This window comes from Synchiropus splendidus, chromosome 2 (genome assembly GCF_027744825.2).
Source record: "Synchiropus splendidus isolate RoL2022-P1 chromosome 2, RoL_Sspl_1.0, whole genome shotgun sequence".
Classification (NCBI taxonomy): domain Eukaryota; kingdom Metazoa; phylum Chordata; class Actinopteri; order Syngnathiformes; family Callionymidae; genus Synchiropus; species Synchiropus splendidus.
Window position 1 is genome coordinate 10,655,173 of NC_071335.1, and position 23,548 is coordinate 10,678,720.

At 42.9% G+C, this 23,548-nt stretch overlaps 2 protein-coding genes across 2 annotated transcripts; one reads left to right on the top strand and one right to left on the bottom strand.

The window, feature by feature from the left end:
• Nucleotides 1-5,909: 5,909 nt before the first annotated feature.
• LOC128754171 (maternal embryonic leucine zipper kinase-like) lies at nt 5,910-14,725 on the bottom strand. The gene is made up of 18 exons (XM_053856593.1): nt 14,610-14,725; nt 14,303-14,394; nt 14,139-14,224; nt 13,901-14,017; nt 13,676-13,819; nt 13,539-13,607; nt 13,264-13,356; nt 13,033-13,131; nt 12,886-12,954; nt 12,185-12,283; nt 12,006-12,092; nt 11,799-11,918; nt 10,495-10,653; nt 10,163-10,430; nt 7,844-7,940; nt 6,990-7,143; nt 6,712-6,815; nt 5,910-6,568 (listed from the first exon to the last, which is right to left on the bottom strand). Exons 2-18 carry the CDS (start codon nt 14,379-14,381, stop codon nt 6,391-6,393), a joined length of 2,022 nt encoding a protein of 673 aa, XP_053712568.1. The 5' UTR covers nt 14,382-14,394; nt 14,610-14,725; the 3' UTR covers nt 5,910-6,390.
• An 878-nt stretch (nt 14,726-15,603) lies between these two features.
• adamtsl7 (ADAMTS-like 7) lies at nt 15,604-22,985 on the top strand. The gene is made up of 12 exons (XM_053854872.1): nt 15,604-15,705; nt 18,631-18,760; nt 18,841-19,016; nt 19,081-19,189; nt 19,921-20,064; nt 20,155-20,284; nt 20,475-20,697; nt 20,948-21,121; nt 21,407-21,580; nt 21,644-21,823; nt 22,536-22,680; nt 22,831-22,985. The coding sequence occupies exons 1-12, from the start codon at nt 15,604-15,606 to the stop codon at nt 22,983-22,985; spliced, it is 1,842 nt and encodes a 613-aa protein (XP_053710847.1).
• The last annotated feature ends 563 nt before the right edge of the window (nt 22,986-23,548 follow it).

Sequence of the window (23,548 nt, forward strand, 5' to 3'; positions counted from 1 at the left end):
TACAACAGGGAATAACAGTTTAAACAACATGTGTTCAGTCTGTTGTTATCACAGTAGAAAAATGATCCTCCTTGAGCACAGACTGAAAACATGAGATTCTGTGAAGAACAAACTGTCAGACATCTGTATTTTCCTGATTCATTACTGGCATGTGTTAGCTCTGTTTTAAAAAAAACCTGTAAATTAAATTTCTTTAAATACATTTTTATTAATGTATTCATTATGATTTCAAGCTATAGAATTGTTTGCAAAATGAATTAAAAAATGAATAAGTGCTTCTGTCTTACTTTTTTGAGAAAAGTTACAATTTCAATTTCAGGTATGAAATCAGTTTTACTGGCTGCATACTAGCAGATTCAACGGAAAATGGAGCTAAAGCAGAGCTGGATTTTTCAGCTTCACAAGATACTAAACACTCTAAAATGACACAAGTAAGCAGAGTGAGATGGTGAATCTAAACTTTGAACTTCTACACAGTCACACTTTGAGCTTCTACGTATTCACAAATACACAATTATTATCCGATTTATAAATGCAATGTTTGGTGTACATAATAACATATCAATGTCATAATAGACATTGAAAACTGCAACGCTGCTCCATGTCTGGCTCCCTCAAAGTAAACTCATGGCTGCAGCTCCAATATGCATGTTACACAATCACATTGTTGGAAAGCTTTCACGTCCTTCTTTCAGGAATTGCTTGAACATTTTTGATCGCACCAGTGACTCAGGAGTTATTACCGCTGACCTCAGCCTATCTGGTCGACTATAAGGTGGGACGACACCTGTAAATCCCCTCAGGGGTCAGAGAGTCCCACTGCATAGGTGCTACGGGTCTACCATCATGACAGTTACTGTATATGAACCCTCTTCTCTCACATGGTGTTTAAATACTTTTTAATAAGCCTTCGAGGAGCGAGGATAATTTTAATGTGTCAAATTGTGTCAGTCAGTAGTGCGCAGAGCCAATATGGGGTCACACACAATGGCAAGCCTTTAAAACAGGAACAGAGACGTCACAGAAATCACCATCTACGACAAACATCTAGTGCATGTGTTTTTGAAATAAGTCAACTTGGAAGAGCCAAGGAAAGTATTCTCCTTTAAGCATCTTAACTTTGGTGACACTTGAACACACTCCGCTCTTGTTTTGAGGCCAGTGCTTGTTGTAATGTTTGCATCTTCCCTATCCAACACTGCTCCCTTCACTCTTCTCTTCCTTATAACCAGCCTCTCGGCCAACTATAGTGGCAACACCTTCTTACCTTGCACAGATCTTCATCCACTCTGCCATCATCTATGTGAGCTGAGTACAGCCCTGGAGGACCAAACAAACAAGCTCATGGAACGTCTCAAAAAACAAACATATTACTGAAGACGGCACTCACATGAGAGGAGGAGGACCATACTTGTTGCCAGAAGAAACCTCATTTTGCTGCAATTGCAGTGTCCAGATATCGTCACTAACAAAACACTGCTGCTCCAATGACCTAAATCAGTTGCTGCCCTGGTCTCACGTCGCCGTGCTAAATTCTGAAAAGCTAGTTTAATCCTTTTGTGCAACTCTGGGTTTGGCTGGGAGGTTGAACCTGTCTGCCAGACGGAGGTTCACACTGAAAAATAAAACATTCAACCACATAAATATTCAACAAAACAATGACAAATAAAATGGATTTTCTTGAACATTCTTATCTGTGAACTGCATCAGGGGCAAACATCAGAGTGAAGGTTCTTTTTAAACATTTCTAATTAATTTATTTGTTATTGGTATTTATCATATACCTGTGTTTAGATTATTACAAGTGACATCCACCACTCAGGTCAGTAAGGATTATTTCATCCTGCAGTCCTACCAAAAACACACTCATTACTATGCAGACATTCAGAGTCTTTAAAGTAACATAAAGTAATTTTACCTGAGAGGGCCTTTATCTCGCAACTTACCCAATCGAAGTCAAGCAGAAAAGGGTACAAATCTGTGAGTTAATTATGGCGTGGTGATTCTTCTGAGACTGAAGCAACAGTGTCAGCTGAGGAAATTCATAGGGGAAAACTGTGCGGGGAACGTTGGAACGTTTATGAGAAGAAACAAAGAGGAAACAATAACATAAATAGAAATATATAAGTACGTCAATGGGAATGCATGGAAATGCATGTCACTCAAACTTCAATGTTGTAAAGCAAAATCATTCGCTCACCTGAAACAATAGAGCAAGGAATAAGTTCCAGGCTCAGTAAAAGAGAGCAACGCTGTAGTTCAATTCTATACACTGCGTTCCAAATTATTATGCAAATGATGTTTTTGTTTGATTTTCCAAAATACTTGATGCAAATAACGATCAACATAATTTTCAGGTCAGCTGTCGAAATGTATTTCAAAAGTTATTGAACAAAACTCCTAATGAAAACAGTATTTAAAAAATAAATAAAAAACTTAAAACGCACTGTTCCAAATTATTATGCACAACATAGTTTCAAGACATTTTCTAGTTTGTAAAGAACTGAAAATAGTAATTTGTTGAATTTACAGCAATATAAGGTCATGTTTACTAAAATAAAAAGCTATTACAATCCAAAACATCTTAACAGGTCAAGTTACATGTTAACATAGGACCCCTTGTTTGATAGCAGCTTCACAATCCTTGCATCCATAGAACCTGTGAGTTTATGGAGAGTTTCTGCTTGAATGTCTTTGCAGGATGTCAGAACAGCCTCCCAGAGTTGCTGTTTGGATGTGAACTGCCTCCCACCCTCATAGATCTTTTGCTTGAGGATCCTCCAGAGGGTTGCAGTTATGCATAAACCTTCTATTCGACCACCCCTAAACAACGCTCACAAGCAGAAACGACTGCAGTGGGCCCAGAGATACATGAGGACCAATTTTCAAACAGTGTTGTTCACTGATGAGTGCCGTGCAACCCTGGATGGTCCAGATGGATGGAGTAGTGGATGGTTGGTGCTTGGCCACAAAGTCCCAACAAGGCTGCGACGTCAGCAAGGAGGTGGCGGAGTCATGTTTTGGGCTGGAATCCTAGGGAAAGATCTGGTCGGGCCCTTTAGGGTCCCTGAAGGTGTGAAAATGACTCCTGCAAAGTATGTTGAGTTTCTGACTGACCACTTTCTTCCATGGTACAAAAGGAAAAATCGTGCTTTCCGAAACAAAATCATCTTCATGCACGACAATGCACCATCTCATGCTGCAAGGAATACCTCTGCTTCATTGGCTGCCATGGGCATAAAAGGGGAGAACCTCATGGTGTGGCCCCCATCCTCCCCTGACCTCAGTCCTATTGAGAATCTCTGCATCAAACAGCAACTCTGGGAGGCTGTTCTGACATCCTGCAAAGACATTCAAGCAGAAACTGTCCATAAACCCACAAGTTCTATGGATGCAAGGATTGTGAAGCTGCTATCAAACAAGGGGTCCTATGTTAACATGTAACTTGACCTGTTAAGATGTTTTGGATTGTAATAGCTTTTTATTTTAGTAAACATGACCTTATATTGCTGTAAATTCAACAAATTACTATTTTCAGTTCTTTACAAACTAGAAAATGTGTTTAAACCTCTAGATGAATCATTTGTTTGGAAGATCACAGGGGAAAACTCTCATTTTATTACAGATACAGTACTAAAAACCTTAAAAGATTCTCAATTCAGCCTCCAAAACAGGTTGAAATGAACATCTCTCTGTGACCCACACCAAGCAGAATCTGTTTTTTCCCAACTGAGAACAACTGTGTAGCCTTGGCCCAGCCGAGCTCCAGACCGATGGGGCAATGGACAACAAAACCCCAAGCTTCACCCATGAAATGATCAACCTGCCCCTCACCATCACGTCAAGCCATTGACCCCCCACTTCAGTCGGCCATTATGCTTCGCCACCCTGCTGAGACGTGAAGGAGAAGCTGGCAGGAGCCGTCGCTCTCTCCTGCTTAATTCTGATCAGGTGTCGTGACGTTGAGTCAAAGATCATTATCCAGTCAGCATTACAATCACACCCCTGTCGGCAGCTCCAACATCACCATCATCTTCCACCATCATCTCGCCGTCCTGCTGATTCACTCGGCAAATACTCTGCTCACATGGTGAAAGCATGACAGTAACTAGAGGTTTGTAGTTTTCCTCCTTGGTTCTAATGTATATACTGTGTCGCAGATGACGGCTGCTAGTGAGTGAGCCCTCTATTCCTGACATATGCAGTCCCCAGCATGTTTCCCACCTCTTCTGTGTGCCTTCAGTTTACTACCTGGAGGGCTCCATCTGTGGCATGGATTTAGGTTGTGGCAGAGATGAAGCGGTAACGTTAGCCCCCCAAGAAACATTAACACGATCCATGTATTCTCTTGATGTGCTTCTTTAAAATGACAGAGAAAATCAGATGGAGAATAAACACATGACAGTGCAACAGCCATGTGAGCTGCAGTCACCAAGGCTGCCAGTGTCTCCATCGAGTTTATATTGTCGTCCTGAGACAATATACAGAACTAGTGTGGTGCTTTGATGCACACTACAACTTTGATCTGGACGTAGGGAAGCCATTTCAGTGCTTCATTTATTCAGCTTCCACGACATTGGTCGTATTCACTTGTGTACAAGTAACATCTGACTTACGACCTGCTCGACTTACATCCACCCATACTAACAACGGCCAGCAGATGCTTATTTATTTTTAATTCAATGTCTGGCACCGCAGCACGTAGCAACCCGGCATCGCGTACAACAGTTACGGCAGCACAGTATCTCAGCTGCACATCACTCAGTGATCTACCACTACAGTAGTTGCTATAACCCTCACGTCGGCTATTTTGAATGGCATTTGACTTACGTTCAATCTGACTTATGACCGGTTGGTCAGAACTGATCCCGGCCGTAAGTCGGATGTTACTTGTACATGTGCCTGGTTTGCCCATAAATATTTTTAGCATATATATATATATATATATATATATATATATATATATAGCAAGTGTTGCGTGTTGCCATAGTTACTTTGAAAAAGTAATCTGACTACTGATTACTCCCTCAAAAAGTAACATAGTTACTTTACTGATTACTTGAATTTAAAAGTAACTCAGATTATAAGTTACTTGTCAAGTTACATTTGGCAGATGACGACAGCTCTCACTGCCTAAACAATATCTTTTATGTCCATTTTGAGGTTGGAGTTCTTGGGGGTCCAGTGTTTTTCCATGTTTGGGGTCATTTTTTTAGCACAATCTCAGTAATATGAATGTACAGTCAAAGGTTTTTCAGTCCGCACTTTCGAGACATTTGCAAGGCTACTTTATTTCGCACTCTTTAACCGGTGACTTCTGCGCGTTGGTGGACCTTGCAGGGTTAATACTGTCATCTATAGCAGACACTAATTCAAAGTAGTGGCTGTATTTTGAGCTAGAAATGTGCATGTCTCCTCACGCCTGTTATTTATTGCCATGTAGCCGGCAGCTTGACACGTGAGCTGCCCGCGTGTTGAAAACGCGAATGCCGTGTCCCGCACATGACGTCATGCCCAAAGACGCAGTTGTAGGATGATAATATTTCGCTTCCCGACAATGGCAACAATAGTAACGCCCCCTGACTTAGATAAGTAACTTTAATTTGATTACTTTGCTTGAAATAGTAACGCGTTAGATTACTGGTTACCGAAAAAGGCTGTGATATAAGAGTAACGCATTACTAAGTAACGTGTTACTGGCATCACTGAAAATAGCAAACGTATTCCAACTCTGACTGCATTACCAATATACTCCAGGAACCCTGGACATTTATTTTCCCCATTTCTAAAGCTACATTAAAAGCTTGCTCCAACAGCTACTAAACCACGAGCATGATGAACATGGTCTGAACACATTGTGTTCTGCTGAATCTGAGCTGGGCACAGATGAAATGACATGAAAAGCCATCTTTCAACCCGTCGCATCTCTACATTTAGGTCAGTAACATGAGGATCACATTACCCTCAAAACAGTGTCCCGCACAAACCCACTCTTGCTACATACGAGCCATTTATTTTACAGTCAGTACAAACAACAGATAAACAGGAAATGGAGGGCAGACAACACAGAAATGAAAACAGAGACAGGAAACACACAAAGGCAGTTCATTAGCAGACTTGTTGATGAAAGAGTTGCACCTACAGGGATCCGAGGAACACAGACACATAAATATGATAAGGAGTAGCTAGAAGCTATCTTGTAAACATCATTATCTCTCTTGCTGCGGATTGACAGAAATCCATTTCTGAGAATCATTTGTGAGGAAAATTAAAACATCTACTTTACATTAAAACAGGATCCTGTTGAGTTTTTGGAGACTCAGCGGTCGTCGTCATCAGTCTGTTTTGGGATTTTGACGAGTGGATCGTGTTACGTTTGGGCAAAAGTGCTCAGATGGCCGAGGAGGTGAGGATGCTTTCCACCAGCTTCTTGTAGACCCAGGCGTCTCCCTTCACCCTCTGGCGTCGGACTCCCACCACCTCCAGCCTCTGCAGCATACACACCTCCAGTTCGAACACCATGGTCACCTTCCCAAAGTCGTCCCAGGTTCGACATTTCAGGGTGTATCTAGGGCAGGAAGAAGAAGAAGATTATAAAAAAAAAAAAAAAAAAAAAAAAAAAAAAAAAAAAAAAAAAAAATCAGGCATAAAAAACGTAGTGGCCTCAATACAACAAGCACAACTCTAACATGTGAACGGCAAAGTTCTTACCCCTTCTGTTTGAAGTCCACATGCCTCTCAGGCAGGATGGCAAGGATCTGGTTGAGAACCTGGACTGGGTTGGTTTGATTAGTCAGTGTCACGTTGTACTGCGCCTGTAGAGGGAGACACACTTGAGCAAAAGGATTTCTCTTCCGACCTGTTTAGATATGGAAACATTCTAGAATCACATAGAACCTTCCACAGTTCAAGTTTTCCAGCACATGAAAGCGGAATGACAAATGAAAAGTGTGCACCACCAGCAAAGAAGAGGAAAGGGACGCCCTGACCTTAATCTTTCGTGGGCCATCTCGCAGAGCTCTCTTCTTGTTGGGGGTCAGCATGGTGATCATCTTGTCCAGACCTCTCTCCAAAGAACCAAACACCTTCCCCCCTCGCTTCTTCTTACCACTGTCTGTCCCAGCCATATCTAGGGACCGGGACCTGCGCAGTAGAACCTTTGGTGAGTGCTGTGTAATACGGACAACAAGCTGAACCTGCACCATGAACCATGTTTGTGAGCTTCAAAAGTCAGGCAATAGAACGCCTTTTTGGCATATATATACATATATATACATATACATATACATATATATATATACATATATATATATATATATATATATATATATATATATATATATATATATATACACACACACAACAGAGGCTACTCTCAACTCAACTAAAACCTGTTATTGTGAGACGTTTTCAGCTATTAGCACAGGACAAACGCCACAAAAAATAAAATAAAAGGCATCACTCTGGTTGGTTGCTCACATGGTACAAAGCCCATCATTGGCATGAGACCTGCAAGCCAAAATCTCATTGGCTGAGTTCCCATTCCTTTGCTATTCTATAAAGTCCCAAATGTTTCACATGAATGTTTTTTGAAACTCATTCAATCTGGTGGGACAGATTTGTTTCCATAAGAACCCCTCAAAATACAAGTGTTTAGAACCAAATGATGGTTTCTCTTTATCTAAACCCCTCATGCATGGCCATCATGTTTTATCTCTTCATGTTAGCACAAAACCTCTATTTTGGTCAGTACAAAAACCAAAACAGGAAAATTACAAATGCACATGAAGATAATCTGGTACTATGAATACTCTAACCTAAAATAAGAGTCAACCTCGCTCACCTTCGCTCTGGACTCAAGGCCATAATCTCAATGTCACAAATCTCTTTGAGCTCAGCTGTTTTCTTCTTGTGGGGCTCTTTGGACGCGGTGCCTCCATCTGTGACAAATTGAGAGTTACAGTCTTCATTCAGAGGGACGTATTGAACTATATAAACAGCACCATGAGGATTTGCATCTGAAACGTGAACATTTCAAGTCAACATCCCTCCGTGGGAAGCGGGTCGGTGCGGATCCCACTGAGTGCCGTTCACTGCCTCTCACCCGGAAAAGTTGACGTACATGAAGTGACTTAAGTCGCGACTTTGGAAATACCCCAACCTTGTAGATATATTGAGACGACAACAAGCTTTCAGAGTGCCATGAAAAGTCGAAAAGAACAGCGACGCTTGCATAACAAAATAGAACAACAGTTGAACATTTTTAAACACATTTACATCTCAGCATTGAGGACATTTCAGTCAGCTTATAAACAAGTGGTTGAAGGACATATATGGTGTTTCTGAAGCCAACTTTGTCTTCTCTTCTTTACTCACATCTCCAGGTGGATGTTAAACGTATAAAAATGCGATAATGAAGTAGAGATGACCTTTGTACTTTGCAAGTCAGAAACAAGCTGTGCTGTACTTCCACTCATCATTCGGCGATTTATTACTTACTTTTCTACCCTTGTTTGAGTGCACTCTAATATGTTCTATATTTTTACTAAAATGCAATAGGTAGACAGCAAGACTAAAATGATTGGGACAACACCATGATTTAGGTTGGAAGGATTGAAAGTGTTAAATATTACATATGATGCACGTGTCACTTCATCCAGAGGGGGTAGTGATCTGGCATGTCTTTTCAGAGGATATCGCGCCCCTATGACACACAGCAGTGCATGTCTGTTCGCAGATAGCTCCTATGATTTGAAATAGTCAGATTAAAATCAAGCCCCGCCCATCGAAAACGCGTCGCTTCAAGAGCACCCGCCAGTCACGGACGAACACCTCCATCAAACTCCATAAAAGGTCTCACTTGGAGGTTAAAATCTCTTGCAGCCAAAGCCTCCGGGAAATGGGTGCCGTTGCGCCGCCTAACTGCCTGAGTTTAGTTTTGCGACGCTTGCACCCTGCGTGCGTGACGTCCAGCTACGTGTTTCCAGGCATTTAGTAAAACCCGAAATGACACCAAACTCGAGCCTTTAGATAACACGAAGCTGGTACGATCCCCCCATTCCCATCTTAGTTTTGGTATTTTCCGCGCGTCCAGAACGGGCTGCGCGATGACATCACGTCGTCGCGCGCTGGAACAAAATGTTTTTTTCTGTTCTGTTTTGTTTTTTAAACGTCGATTTTGGTACATTTTAAAACGAGTCTGAATCGTTGCAAATGAGACTCAGGATTCTTGGACTTTTTGGTACATCCACATTACATCCCTGATCTGAAGCAACGCGGCCTCAGCCACGACTTGGTCTCATAAAGAACTTCGCGAGTTCAGAGCCGCGCAGGAGGCAGAGCGAAGCTCTTTGTGACGTAACAAGGCGCTTCTCTCTCCTAACCGCTTGTTCACTTTATAAAGAAATAACATCAAAGGCAGTCAGGAAAGTTGGTTGCTCTTTAAGGGAATACGTACTGTATGTGCGTGTGCGTGTCTCAGCGGAGAGTGTGACAGAGAAGAAAGAGCAAGAGGCAGGAGAACACATGTCACCACTGCACACCTGGGACGGAAAGGATACGACAACTACACCTGTCACACGACCAACCTCTGGGATCAACAAGCCTCTGCAGCGGCTCTGTGTAGCGACTGTGAATGTGTGTGCATCTTTAAGTGGGGATAAATGTCACTTAACACATAGCCATCATGTTGGCTTTCCTATGTGTTAAGGCAACGGCTTCATAAACACTACACCACATGAGGCAAAAAAGGGTCAGTGTCCCCATGACTGTCACTAACCCACTGGTTATTGAAAGTCTGCTGACAAATAGGCTGTTTTTATGAATCATGTCTGTGTCCTTCAATCCTAGACGTGGGAAAACAATTAGCTTCAGATAACCACATCAGCTGCTAACTGACAGGTGGATTCTGGTGGCATAAAAATATGAGCGGCTTTGGGAGGAAAAACAGAACTAATAAAAGCCTTATTAGCTGAAGACAATTTACTTGCAAATGTGGACCATGTGGAGGTGGCACTTGTGATTATGACAGCTTCACAGAGGGGGCGAGCGCGGGGCAGATGGATAGCAAGGGCCGCTCGGCTCGTGCAATTAATCTAATAGAGTTGGCACTTGAAGCTCGCCACTGGACAAAACAATTACAACAGGTAATGATTATTCTCACCTTTCGGAGTAGCTGCTTTGGGTTTGTGGCCATTAACATTTTTATTGGGTGGAGTCAGCACATTCTTGGTGCTCCGCGGTTGCTTCTTATTGGAAACGGGAGTCAGAGGTAGAGGCAGAGCGAAGATTTCCACATCTTTCTCCTGCCGGGCGATGTTCTCCTTGTCCTCTGAGGTCTTGTCATTGGCCTTTCGCTGGGCTGGTGTGTGTCTCTTCTCCGGTGTTGGACTGTGACCATTCCTACTCGGCACCGATGGGGACAGGAATTTCTGCAGAAGCAAACGCGTCCGTGTAAACGCAAGTTGCTAAAGAGCAATTTTGACTTTACTTTACCGTATCATAGGTGGTTTTCTCTGTGCGACCCCGAACTCTTGGTGGTGTGTGGTGTGCTACAGAATCCCATGGACAGTCATCTATGTATTCATTGCAAAAGTCCAGTGAACCCACAATCACTGCGTCTTCATCATCAGCATAGTGAATAGCCTCCTGTGACTGGAGAACAAAAGAGGAACAATTCAGGTACCACGGACCACAAGCTTGTTTGTTGTATGAGCTCAAAGCTGCCAGGTTTTTCAGGTCAGTCAGTAAGTCAGTTGCTGCCTACCTGAGGTAGCCTGAGTGGCTGACTACCAGAAGAAAGGACTAATCTTCCTCTTCGGTCAAGTGGTCCTTCAAGAGGACTTGGTCGACCAAATCTCACCCTGCGCTGCAAAAACTCTCTCTCTCCGTTCCTCAAATGGTTGCTTTCTGTCCGGAACATGGAAAACTATGACGCCTACCACGATGTCGTGGTCGCCGCTTATGACGAGATTCCTCACTTCCTCACTTTCCACTTCCAAGTCAAGTGTCTTCGTGTCTTCAGAATCCTCCTGTGTACTTATTCAAGTCACATTCGTGGGTGGTCGAGGCTCTGACATTTCAGCAGTCAGGTTCAAAGAGGTGTAAATTCAGTGGCCTTAACTGTTGCAGTTTGCTTCTTAGATGATTCAGCTATAGCTGAATTCAGCTCTTTGTGAAATAGTGAAAATGAGCTCACAAGAATTGGGCGTAAAAACTTTCTTGCCTTTGGCAAGAAAGGTTCCACAAATGGATGCACAGCCGATCAACCTACTATCTTAACTAACAAACGCCTCAGAATTAAGCTTCACTCATGAAATAATATATTGCCTTTCACTAAAATGTACCCGCTGCTGCGTCTTCTAGTGGATCGCATGTAGTGTGCTGGTCTTTTGATATCACTGCGAACCAGATGGCTCTCAAATTCACGAGTAAAAACAGGTGCTGCTAACAGTAATGTGACCCTTACAAGCAAACATGTTAACATCATACACAGCAGGAACATTTAACTCATTTATTAGAGTCACACAGGAAAATATACAGAAATAATTCATGTTTCAGAAATACACACCACTGACAGAAGGACATAAAATAAAGCTCCTTGCTCTACACTCCCTTTGCAGTCATTGAGAATATAAAATAATATAAAAAGTGCATAAAGTTGTATTGCACAAAAGGGGCATGAGGCTGTTGGAGCTGTTTTATCGGCTCAACATGCTATCCTGGTTAGTGGTAGTGCTAGTAGTAGAGGTTTGAGGTGAAGGCAAGGAATTGAGGGATTTAGAATGCCGCAGTCTGACCTGAAATCCAGGTGAACAGGCCACACGGTAGACTGCCCTCATGTACAGACGGACAGGCTTGCCCCTCTGCTTCTTGGACAGCAGCAGGAGGTAGGTGGCTGTGGTGTGATCATAGCGCCACTGGAGGAAGACACAAAGACGCAGACCGTTCATCAGTCAAACAAGCAATTAAGGCTTAAAATCTACCACTGAACAGCAGACCCTCACCTCATTTACCAACGCTGCTGTGCTCTCTCGGGAACGCTTCATGTTCACTGCCATCTCAGTGATGCAGTCCTCGTCAATGTGTCCAAGCTGAAAGAAAAGAAAATGTGACATAGAAAAATATTTCTTTTCGTGTCACCCTGTAGACTTGTGTAGGAAGGTAAACGTTATTGTGAAAGTACTGTCTGCCGTGTGTGCCATTCCACAGGAGTGTTGTAGTCCTTCATCACCCAGGGATGATCCAGCATCTGCGGCACGGTCAGACGCTTCTTGGGGTCCACCTGCAGGGCAAACAGCAAAACTACAACTTAATTTGACTACCACTGATGCCATTCAGCACCATGCTGCTACTTCTTTTTTTTTAAAGAAAAAAGAAGAAAAAAATCTATTAGCCACTTAGCCACATTTAGGGACACTACCCACACCATCTTGATCATGAAACAACATTACAAGTCATTCCAGTGAGAAAAAAGAAGGAAGGCACGCAAGTGTACACAAACACACTCCTGAAAGAAAACAGAGAGAATGAATGCAGTGGATGTTTACTCTGGACAATTAAGTCTCAAGCGTTATATGACATGGAATCTGACATTTTTTGTGATTGCAGCATCATTATTGATAACAGCATTGCTGATAATAATTGACCACAAACAAGGACATTGTTTTTTGCAAAACAATAACTTCCCATAGGAGACAAAGTTAGTACTGCATCTAGGTCATCCCACATTTATGTAAAACTCAACAAATTCTCATGTGTGAAGAGGCATTCTATATTCATCAACATAACTCTTGAGAGAAGTGACTGAAGAGACGGAATGCCAATTAATTGAATTTAAAATAAGACGCAGATGACAAGAAGGGAAAAAAAATACTGTATATTCACCTGCAGCATCTGGTTGAGGAGCAGAACGCTACCAGGAGAGAGCCACGACGGGTTGTCATATCTTCCTGCCTGAAAATGTAAAAAACAAACCATCATTGAGTTCAACAGTTATGATAAAAGCTAGTCCTATAAAATAACCGGTCTTACTGTTATCTTCTTGTAGAGCACCATGGCGTTATCATCGTCAAACGGCAGGTATCCACAGAGCAGGGCGTAGAGCAGCACCCCCAGGCTCCAAACGTCAGCCTGCATGGGAAACAACAAGCTATGTACTGTATAATACAGAATCCGTACACGAGCAGCCACACAAAATGGATGTGCACCACAAAAGTGTTTCGGATGTATAAAATGCTACAGATACAATCGCAAGCATCTCACCTCTGAACCAATGTACGGCTTTCCCTGAAGGAGCTCTGGAGCAGCGTAGACAGGACTTCCACAACAGGTGTGGAGTTCACAGCCCAGACCTCCCTTAGAATGGACAAAAGAGGTCTGCTAAGATGACATTTCAAAAGACACACCAATTAATACAACAGAGTCTGCAGGGAAAAAAACTCAACGGAAGAGATGGACTTTGAGCTTTTTGAGGAGGTGTTGTCTTGGTGAAACATTATAGACTCTATAGACAAAATAGGAAACCATCAATGACTTACCACAGGTTTGGCACACAGGCCGAAGTCTATGAGTTTCAGATTGTGGTCCGCATCAATCAGCAAATTTTCCTAAATAAAAAAGCCAACGTCACAAGAGGCATTTGTAGAAAACAAATGACCACATTGGATATAATTACCGGTTTAAGATCCCTGTGAGCGTAACCTTGGCTGTGGACGTAGGCCAGCGCAGACACAATCTGCCTGAAAAACACTCTGGTCTCCTCCTCGGAGAGCCGGTCCTTGGAGATGATGTAATCAAACAACTCTCCTCCAGGACAGTACTGACAAAGTAAGAGAAGAAAGAGGCAAAGATTCAGTGTCTGCCAACATCACACACAGGAATCGTGAGGATGTACTCGCACCTCCATGATCATGAAGATTTGTGTGGAAGTCTCAATGACCTGGTAGAGACGGCAAATGTGCTGGTGACAGAGGTTCATCATGGCCTCAATCTCAAGCTTCACACGGGGCAAGTCCGCCTGGAAACAAAGGATACACCGACATGTTTCACTGCCAAAACCTCTTTTATGTATTATTTGAGGTCTGTTCTCTTTTCAGAGCTAATAGCGAAATCATATTTTGTCCAGTTAAAGGACTCACCCCTAGATCTTTCTTGCTCATGATTTTGATGGCCACTTTTTCTCCTGTCAAGAGGTGTCGCCCCAATTTCACTTTGCCAAAGCCACCTATGTTGAACGAAAAATAGTGACATGATTTAGAACGTAAAACTTGACGCGGTTGTTAAAAGAAGAACCACACTTCACCTGATCCAATAGTGTCGTACACTTCATAGTATTTGTAGAGCCCGTCGGCTCCGCGTACCCATGTTTTCTCCATTGGCATCCTCCCCGTTCCACTGGAATTCAAATCCACAGGATAGTCGGGGAAATTAGCTTACGTGTAATAAAACTGATGCTAAATTAAAAGCAAACGCATTCACTTGTGTTGACAACAACGGTTAAACAGTCGACAGCTGACGAAGCACATCACATTTGAAAGACTTCGATTCGAACCTTTTTTTTCTCGTTGAAAGTAAAAATAGATACGTGCAAACAAAAGTCAATGATTTACCTCAAAAGTAAAGGAAGAGTAGGAGTTTTGCGGTGGTGACAAGAAGCTCTCAGTCTGTGTGCAGCTTGTTTTCTTTCAGCAGTTTAAATTTGGCCGCACTCTGACGCATTTCCTGTTTCCGCTTGTGGCTCCGCCCCTGTGATGCAGGGGGCGGCACTACACAGCGTCGACGTCATAAAGGCTCGAAGCGTCACAAAGGCAATAAACTTTAGACCAATCAACTCCAAAGCATCCTTAAAAACAACTGCACATACTGTACCTCACTTAAAAGATAGATGAAAATCAATAAAAACCAGCTACATTAATGTACAGTTGTAGCACTGCTTTAACAGTCTGACCAAAGCACTGTCAAAATACATGAATCATCAGGTCCACTGCATAACACATTTTTCATAACACACACATCCTAAATGTCCACATCTACCATGCATTTATAATTTGCTAGAAGTCTGCTGTTGAATGGCTAAACATGAGCGACAATAACAACGTTCACTCGAGGCAATGTAGTTTTTGTTGACAAACTGTATTAAATTTGGAGCTGACATACGTATTTAAAATTCTTGAAAACCAAATATACTTGAGTATATTTGACACAAGTCAGGCAGTTTGTCACTAAGTTGGCTGCTCATCGACAAATATTTTTAATAGCTTTAATGAGGATATGGACTGTTATTGATTCCTCCTATGGCAGTGCAGGAGCCACCGAAAACCAAAGTGTTAAAAGATGTCTTGCAGAACGTCGTGAGAATGTGAGACAGAAGAGCCACCCGAAAATGAAACAATGTTTCAGTGCTGCATCTTGGTATGGCATGGTAGTTTGGTTGAAGATGAATGAACCTACGTGATCCTGCAGGTATGCGACCTCAATGGCCAACAGGTTTTTACAGGTGTCAGGAGGTGTTTGTGCCTTCACCTGTCCAAGTCACAAACCTGCAATTATGAGAGGGTGAAAGGTGAATGTACCAGACCTCAGTCTGCATGCCAACCATCAGTAATGACCCCTCTCACTGCTGCCTCAGTCACGGTGTCCATCATGGGTCACATTTTAAGCAAGGATATTGCTAAACTTGAGCTTGACACAGAGGTCATCACAAAGGTATAAGCAATAAGTGAAATCTTCCTCCTGGATTGGGACCAGTACCTGAGATTCCAGGCTGAGACCATAGGATGAAGGAATCTCTGAGATTGATTGGTGGTGATTCTCATGGTTGTTAGGAGGGAACCTGGTGGTTAGGAGCATATCCAGGTGTCAGCAAGGATGGAGGAACCCATCATTTAGATTCTGGGGCAGCTGGACAAAAATGTGGTACACCGGCACCAAATAACCTGCAGCTGCCACAAGGTGTAAGAGAGAAGTTCAGACTAACAGTGAAAGTGTCCTTTATTGTGCAGTTAAATCTAGTCTTGTTTAAAATATATGAAAGGGCAAAACAAGTCGCCAAAAGGCCAGGAGTTTGTTTGATAGATGGACGTGCTGCTTGACATGCCAGTCCTGCAGAATGCAATCTGAAGTTCCCCAACAATGAGGTCTGTTGGAAGCAGCCGTGTCGATGATCACATCATAATAGCTGCTGCATTTTCCACTTGATCTTTCGTCCTGTTGTTCTCCAAACACTGCACCGTGCGTACATGTAATCTGACGTGACGTCTCTGAGGATGTTAACTAGAAACCGACCTTGCAGCGCCTCACTCGGACAGAGCTCCAGTTTCCCCTGCAGACTCGCAGACGCTCTCCGATGCCCGTGTCATCGCACTGTGACAACCAAACCCTCACTGCGGGGGACCGGCGTCTTCCAGCTGCCTGGGATCCAGACTGTACAAGACAGTGTGAAGAAGAGCGCAGGGATGTTCAAAACGTGGATGTGAGGGTGCTACTTACTGAGCCAAACATTACACCCCAAAGATGAGAAGGAGAAGAACACCGTAGTGTGACTTCGCATCACAGAAACTAGATCCAATTGATCTTCTGTTTCACAACGATTCACCAGAGAATGTCTGTGAAATTACATTCTGGATTATCAAAACCAAATAATAAAAAAAATAAATTATGCACCGGCAAAATGCGGTTCTGATCAAATAAACCATGGAGCCTTCTCTGTTTATTATTACTAACCTCAGCTCAATTCCAAGTGTGTTCAAACACATTTTTGGCTTCACCTACAAGATATTATATTGTCTCCAACTGTATTCTTGAATGCTACAAAAATGAAAACATGGCGTCAAGCAATTGTCTAAATATTTGAAATTGTTTGCCCAGAGCCAGACCTCTGGGTGTCAGCCATTAAAAATGATGAATTTTACGCAAGACACCACAACCTTTGGTGCGTTTTACATTCATAAAACTCTTCTGCTTGGGACCTGACTCTTGTGATCATGAACTTGGTGCTCACATTCAACTGTAAACACATAAATCATAACCTGTCACAACAGTCCCGCAGTACTACGTGGGTGTAACCACAACTTTCTATGGAGCCAGCCTCCAACTCACGCCTACCCCAGAGGAGGACCCCACCAAAGCGCTGTCTCTGTGTGTGTCAGTCTCCTCTCCCCTCACTCACACCATGGCTGCATGGTGGCAGCCGCTTGTCTCCGTCTGCCTCGCTCACTTTCTCGTTTGTGGTCTCTGTCCTCCATCGAATGCTTTCCTCTCAGAGACAAAGGTGAGCTCTTCTTCTTCACTGGTAAGACAATGATATTCTCAATATTTTGCATAATGTTTACTGACCCGGACACATCAGCATGATGATCACAAATAGCATTGTGTTTTAATCAGGAAGTCGATATAACTATCTTTTGCATCTGTGGGTCATATGGAATTAAAAAAGCCGTCTGAGAAATCTGAACTTCATTTTAAATGAACAACTATGGAATCAGACAATACCAAGAGTTTTCTCATGAGAAGTTCATATCGAAGTACAACACCAAAATGAGAGAAAACATTTCTGAAAGCTTTACATGTGTGGTGGTGTTATTTGTGAGGCCTTGAGCTCAAATGAGGTCACAAAATATTTCATTCATGGCAGAGAGAGCGTGTCGAAATCTGATCAACTTCATATACATTCAAACTATACGGACAGTGAGACGCACTGTATTGCTTGTCATTGTTTTTATATTTCATTTGATTTTACTATAAGTAAATGTCTATTCAATATTTGAGCTTTAAATTGCTAAAATGTTACATATCCCTTTCATGTATTAATCTTCATCTTCATCCTTAATTTTGGTTCATTTATTTGGTTCCACATCCAGGTAAAGTTATGCTTTACCTTTAACATTGGTGAAACACAACACATCTCACACCCTTGCAATTGCTCCTCGCAGCCAGAAAACAACAGCAGAGTTTTGAAAACTGAGGTTACCTGGTGGATCCTGCCAGTAACATATGCTTGTCTCAAAGGCTAAGCCATGCAAGTCTAACATGCCTGGTGTAGTGAACTGTGTTCAGGTGCAGCAGGAAAAGCAGCTTTTCCTCCTTTTCTACTGAACACTGCTGCTTGTTTTACTGTGTTTTCAATTGCTGCTGGGGGTTGTTTTGAGGTTATTTTATGACCAGGAATATCAAAACCATGTATATGATACCTTCTGTGTTTTCAGTGCCATGTTTTCCCCATATTAACAGTAAAAAAAAATATAGATTTAAATAACAATAAAATGATAAAAATAAAAACATGCAATCAGATTTTAACCTTGATATTTTAATGTTACACAATTTCCCTTGACCTTATTGCCTTTTTTTTATTTTAACTGATACTCAACAAACATGTAAATAAAACTATATTTAGAATTAAATTTGATGCCAAATTTAAGTTGCATCTGTTCACATCAGTTGGACTTGTTCCAAACATGAAGCTTACTCTAACTTAAGCTGAACTTAAATGTTTCTCATTGTCTCGCCTATGTCATGGATGTTTGGGTGATGATGTCACATACCATAATGTGGTGCTCCTCATTAACTGCTCCTTGATAATGTCATAGTTTAGCCTGATTCATATTTCATGTCTGTATGTTCCTATGTCCAAAGGGTTTTGACGTGCTGAAGGGGAACTTCTCCCGAACGTTCCTCCGTGTTGGCTACCACAAGGTGACAGTGATTCCTGCAGGAGCCTGCAACATTAGCATCAAGGAGGCAGTCAAAACACGAAACTACATCGGTACCAACATCAACCCGACAAGACACATTCTTTGAGACCGGTTCTGTTTGTGTGATAGAGGTGACTTTGTTTCCCTTCAGCCTTGAAGACGCACACTGGTGACTCCATCATCAATGGCAACTGGGTGATTGACAAGCCGGGAATCTTCGCAGCTTTGGGCACACAGTTCACTTACCGGCGACCCAATGAAATCCGCTCTCGGACTGGAGAATCCATCAGCGCTACCGGACCTCTGACAGACGACTTGCATGTTTATGTGAGTGTCAGCCTTCATCTACAAACATGAGTCCATCATCATGAATTTTTGTTCTTGTTTGCAGTTGATCTACCAGCAACCAGGTGTCAGAGTGTACTATGAGTACTTGATGCCTTTGAAGACCACCAGGCCACCTCCACAGACCACCACACCCTTTGCTGCAATTCCTCAAAGTGAGTCACACAAAGCATAAACTCTCTCTGTGACAAACAGAAATGATCGTGAGTTGTTTTAATACAGCGTAATTCTCACCAGTTTCCTCTCACCATGTGATGAGAAGCAAACCCCAGCAGCAAATACCTATGGGACTCTACCCTTCACCTCACTCTCAACAAACTCCACCTCTCCATTAGTACCAAAACAATGTGTGCCAGCGTTTGCTAAATGTCCCTCACACCATAACTATTATGGGTGTTGCTGTCTCCAGCACGCTTCCTTTCAGTGTCCAAAATATAAATCACAGCCAAAATCTGACTTATTTAAGAAGAATCTTTCTTTAGTCATATGATTCTGGGTTTCAGAATTGAATCTGGATCATCATGGTTCTTGGTTGTTATCACCTCTGCCAAGGAAGCTACGTGGCTGTTGGCATTTATCTGACAGCTTGCTAAAGATTTCAATGACATCTTCGGGAAATGTGAATAATGGAAGAGGGAATGAGTGATTACATGTTCCTGACATTCTGAATCCAGAGATTTGGAAGACTGGATAGTTGTTGGCTACACTTCCTGTATACGTCGTGCACTGTCCTCCTTATCCTAGTTGACCTTGATCCTCGCTGACCCTGGCAGTAAAGCTGATTCTGACCTAGGAGTGAAAGGCTCGGGACACCCTGGAAAAGTCAGCAGCCTGTTGCAGGACACATATAACTCTTACTTTTCTTTTGCATCACGCTATCCTGAAGCCAGCACTGCAGCGCGCACGGTTGACAAGGGAGTGAATGGCAATGAGATCTTGAGTGAGACTCTGAAAGTGGTCCCCTCCCCCCTACCCACCTACATCTGGATCAAGGCTGGATATACGGAGTGCAGCTCATCATGTGGCACAGGTGAAGAGATATGCCTGATGTTCAGTCAGACAAAAATATTGGACACACATGATATATATTTAAATTTTCCCTGTGTTTTTGTACATCTAGGCTGGCGACAAATGATTCTCCAGTGTGTCGCCAAAGACTCCATGATGACCGTCAGTGCACACTTCTGTGATGCTGGACAACAACCAACCAGCCAGGAGGAAGTGTGCAACACTGAGCCCTGTCCAGCGTAGTGAGCAACACGCCAATCTGTTGCCTCTATTCACTTTTAAATCCCAAAGCATTTCTGTCTTGTCTTGGCTCAGCTCTGTCTTCACTTCAACAGCACCCTCATGTCTGCTGTAGTGCTTATTTACGCTTACCTTAAGTATGTAATTTTCCTTGAAAAATACAATTCTAATGATGTGTATCTGTTGCCTCAGCTGGGATGTTGGCGAGTGGTCTGAGTGCAGCAAGAGGTGTGGACCAGGAACTCAGCTCCGACAAGTCATCTGCCGCCAGGTCACCAGCGTCCAGAAAAATGGGACCGAAAACTCGGTCACTGTGGCATCAGAACTGTGTGGGACAACAGATCGACCTGCTACCTCATCTACCTGTCAGATGAAGATCTGCAGCCAGTGGGAAATCCGCTCGGAGTGGAGCGCAGTGAGAGATGACACACACAAGCTGTTTCAGTCATCGCTTACAGTCAGAAAATAGTCGCTATCACCAAAATTAAAACTAGTATCTAGACTTTTCATGTGATAGAAATGAGTAAATGTGTCTGGAGTTAAGTGATCCCAGAGGCCGTCTCTCCTCTGTAACAGGGACAGCCTTCATCCAAGGTTGAAAAATGTAAAGGAGCATCAAATGCAAAAACACATCTCACTGTGAATGCTTTCCCATCTCTCACTAGTGTTCAGTGCCGTGTGGACTGGGCCAGCGGAGCAGGCAGGTGGTCTGTGTGAGCAACCAGGGCGAGGTGGAGGAGGACCAGGAGTGCAACATGAACCTCAAACCGGACGCTCTTGAGAACTGCGACATGGGTGCGTGTGCCCGGAGCTGGTTCACCTCGCTCTGGAGTGAGAAGGTAACAGATGTGGGATGAAGCAGGAATGGGGTGGGATTCTGTGTCGGCTCCTGGGAAACTGAGGATTAGTAGCAAAACTCTAAGAGGCGGGTTGCAACATGTTCAACAGATCTATATTTTGGGAATGCACGTACATCTGACATTATACAGTCAATAGCTCAAGATGACTGATCTCCAGGCTAATCTTCCATCCCAATCGTCAAGTTCAAGTTTTGGCTTGCAAAAATGATGAAGTTGGGGTTCAGACAAACGTGCAAGCCTGTGTGTTTTTGTTGCTTCTCTCAGTGCTCAGCAACGTGCGGCAAAGGTGCACAAACCCGGAGAGCTGTGTGTCTGAGGAATCATGTGAGTGATCTTCCGCTGGACAGCTGTGACGGCGAGCGCCCCTTGGAAGAGAAGCCATGTGACTCAGGTCCATGTCAGAAGCGTCTCGAGTGGTACTCTGGGCCTTGGAGTCAGGTAGCATTTTTACAAATTTAAATACATGTTTCTGAGCAATCGTCCGACACGTGTGGCATTCAGTGCTCTGCAGAGTGTGGGAACGGCACGCAGACGCGGACTCTGGCTTGCATCCTTAACAACAACAGTCTTATGGAGGTGGTGGACCATTCCAGATGTTCACATCTTCCGCAGCAGGTTACAGTTCAGCCCTGCATGTTGAAGCCGTGTGGGGTCCAGTGGTACGTCACAGAGTGGAGTGAGGTCAGTGCCCCGAACCTGCGACTGATCCTTGGGATTGAAGATGGTTCAGAATAGTGGAAGACATGGGAATCTGCTATGCACTGAATGGAAACACTGGGGAACAAAGAACTGTTAATCCACAAATGCAATAAATAAGCCAGTCATAATAATAAATACAACATACAGGTGCCTGTAGCCATCTCCCTCGTGTTACGAATAAGAATGAGACTTATTTTCACCGACTATTATTGAGCTACCATTATGTTATCCATTCAATGAGGTAGCTTTTTAGCATCCCCCATTGCATCGAGCACCACTACTCGAATTAGAATGAGCTCATTTGGACAGCAGGTGGCAGTAGCGGTGTGGGACACACGAGCACACATGACACATTGTCGTAGCGAGCAAGAACGTGGAACGTTGGGGTTGCCATAGTGACGCCGATCCGCCGCCAACCGCTTGGAATCTACGAGCATCCAGATGGGAAAACCAGAACGCCATCAAAATGAAAGGAAAAATGAGAGCCATTCGTCCATTTTTGCGTCAATGTGCAGACAGTCAAACGCTTTACATATAACATTTTAGGAGGCAACGGTTAATGATTTTTTTTTAAAGAAAATAAAATATAGAATGATGTATACAAACCGATAAACGAAGTCAAAAATTACGATGTCAAACATTTGCAGTACAAAAGACAGATGCTTTGTGGCGCTGTTTTCTCCCTCCCGTCCAGTGTTCCCTTCCATGCGGTGGAGGTTTTCGGGTCCGAGAGGTGCGATGTCTCACGGACAGCTTTGCCCCCAGTGACCTTTGTGACGCCAACATAATACCAGGCAATCGGGAAGAATGCAACACTCATCCTTGTAAAGCAGAGATCAGTAAGTATGATTATTTTTGTGCCACTGCTGCATAAGTAATTCTAAGAAAGATCTATCTGAATATCTATGTACTTTGCACTGAGGATAAAAATGCTTGACTCTGACCAGCAAAATAGTCAATGTTGACATCATCCCGTTCCTTCTTCCCAGCTCCATCCTGCAGTGACCAGAACCACAACTGTGTGGTGGTGGTCCAGGCACGACTGTGTGTTTACAACTACTACAGGAGCATTTGCTGTGCCTCCTGTGCCAAAGCCCAGAAAGCTTACCCCTACTCCTCGCAGAAAAACCACATCCGCAGGTGATGCATGGAGGTTCCACCGAAACAGAAACATCAAGCTACTTGGATGCATTTGAAATCCGGAAACGATAAATATTTTTCAGCCAAATTCTCATAAAACTAAATTATTTATCCCATCAAAATTAAAGCATTTTTATTTGTGATACTTTCTGAATCTGATTGCTAATTTGCATTTACTTACTTTTAGAATAGTCTGATTAAATATGACAAAGGAACAAGACATCTCACTTGTGAATAAAATCACATTTTAGTTGAATCCAGACCAACATAGCCTACAGGAAGTCTTTGCTTTCAGCTGATACAGACACCAGCATCTATTTTCAAGGAATTGTCTGCATTTAGAACGCGCACTTCCCAAGATGACTTGCAAGAATATGGAATGAAATTACTAGAATTTAAAAAAAGCTCAGCAGCATTGGCACTTACTTTTATTCTATTTAAAATAATACCATTTTATAGAGGTAAACATTGCAAAATTGGTTATACACACTCATCTATAATGTTCATACGATAATTTACAATATCTGGCCGACAACCAGATGTATACGTCAGGCAAGCATGTGTCTT

Coding starts and splice junctions, on each gene's coding strand:
- LOC128754171 (XM_053856593.1), bottom strand. CDS start 14,381: ATGCCAATGGAGAAAACATGGGTACGCGGAGCCGACGGGCTCTACAAA. Junction 7,941..10,162: donor CAAAGCAGCTACTCCGAAAG/GTGAGAATAATC, acceptor AATTTGTCACAG/ATGGAGGCACCGCGTCCAAA. Junction 7,144..7,843: donor GCCTTGAGTCCAGAGCGAAG/GTGAGCGAGGTT, acceptor TCTACTGCGCAG/GTCCCGGTCCCTAGATATGG.
- adamtsl7 (XM_053854872.1), top strand. CDS start 15,604: ATGACCCCTCTCACTGCTGCCTCAGTCACGGTGTCCATCATGGGTCAC. Junction 18,761..18,840: donor CAAAACACGAAACTACATCG/GTACCAACATCA, acceptor GTTTCCCTTCAG/CCTTGAAGACGCACACTGGT. Junction 21,824..22,535: donor ACGTCACAGAGTGGAGTGAG/GTCAGTGCCCCG, acceptor CCTCCCGTCCAG/TGTTCCCTTCCATGCGGTGG.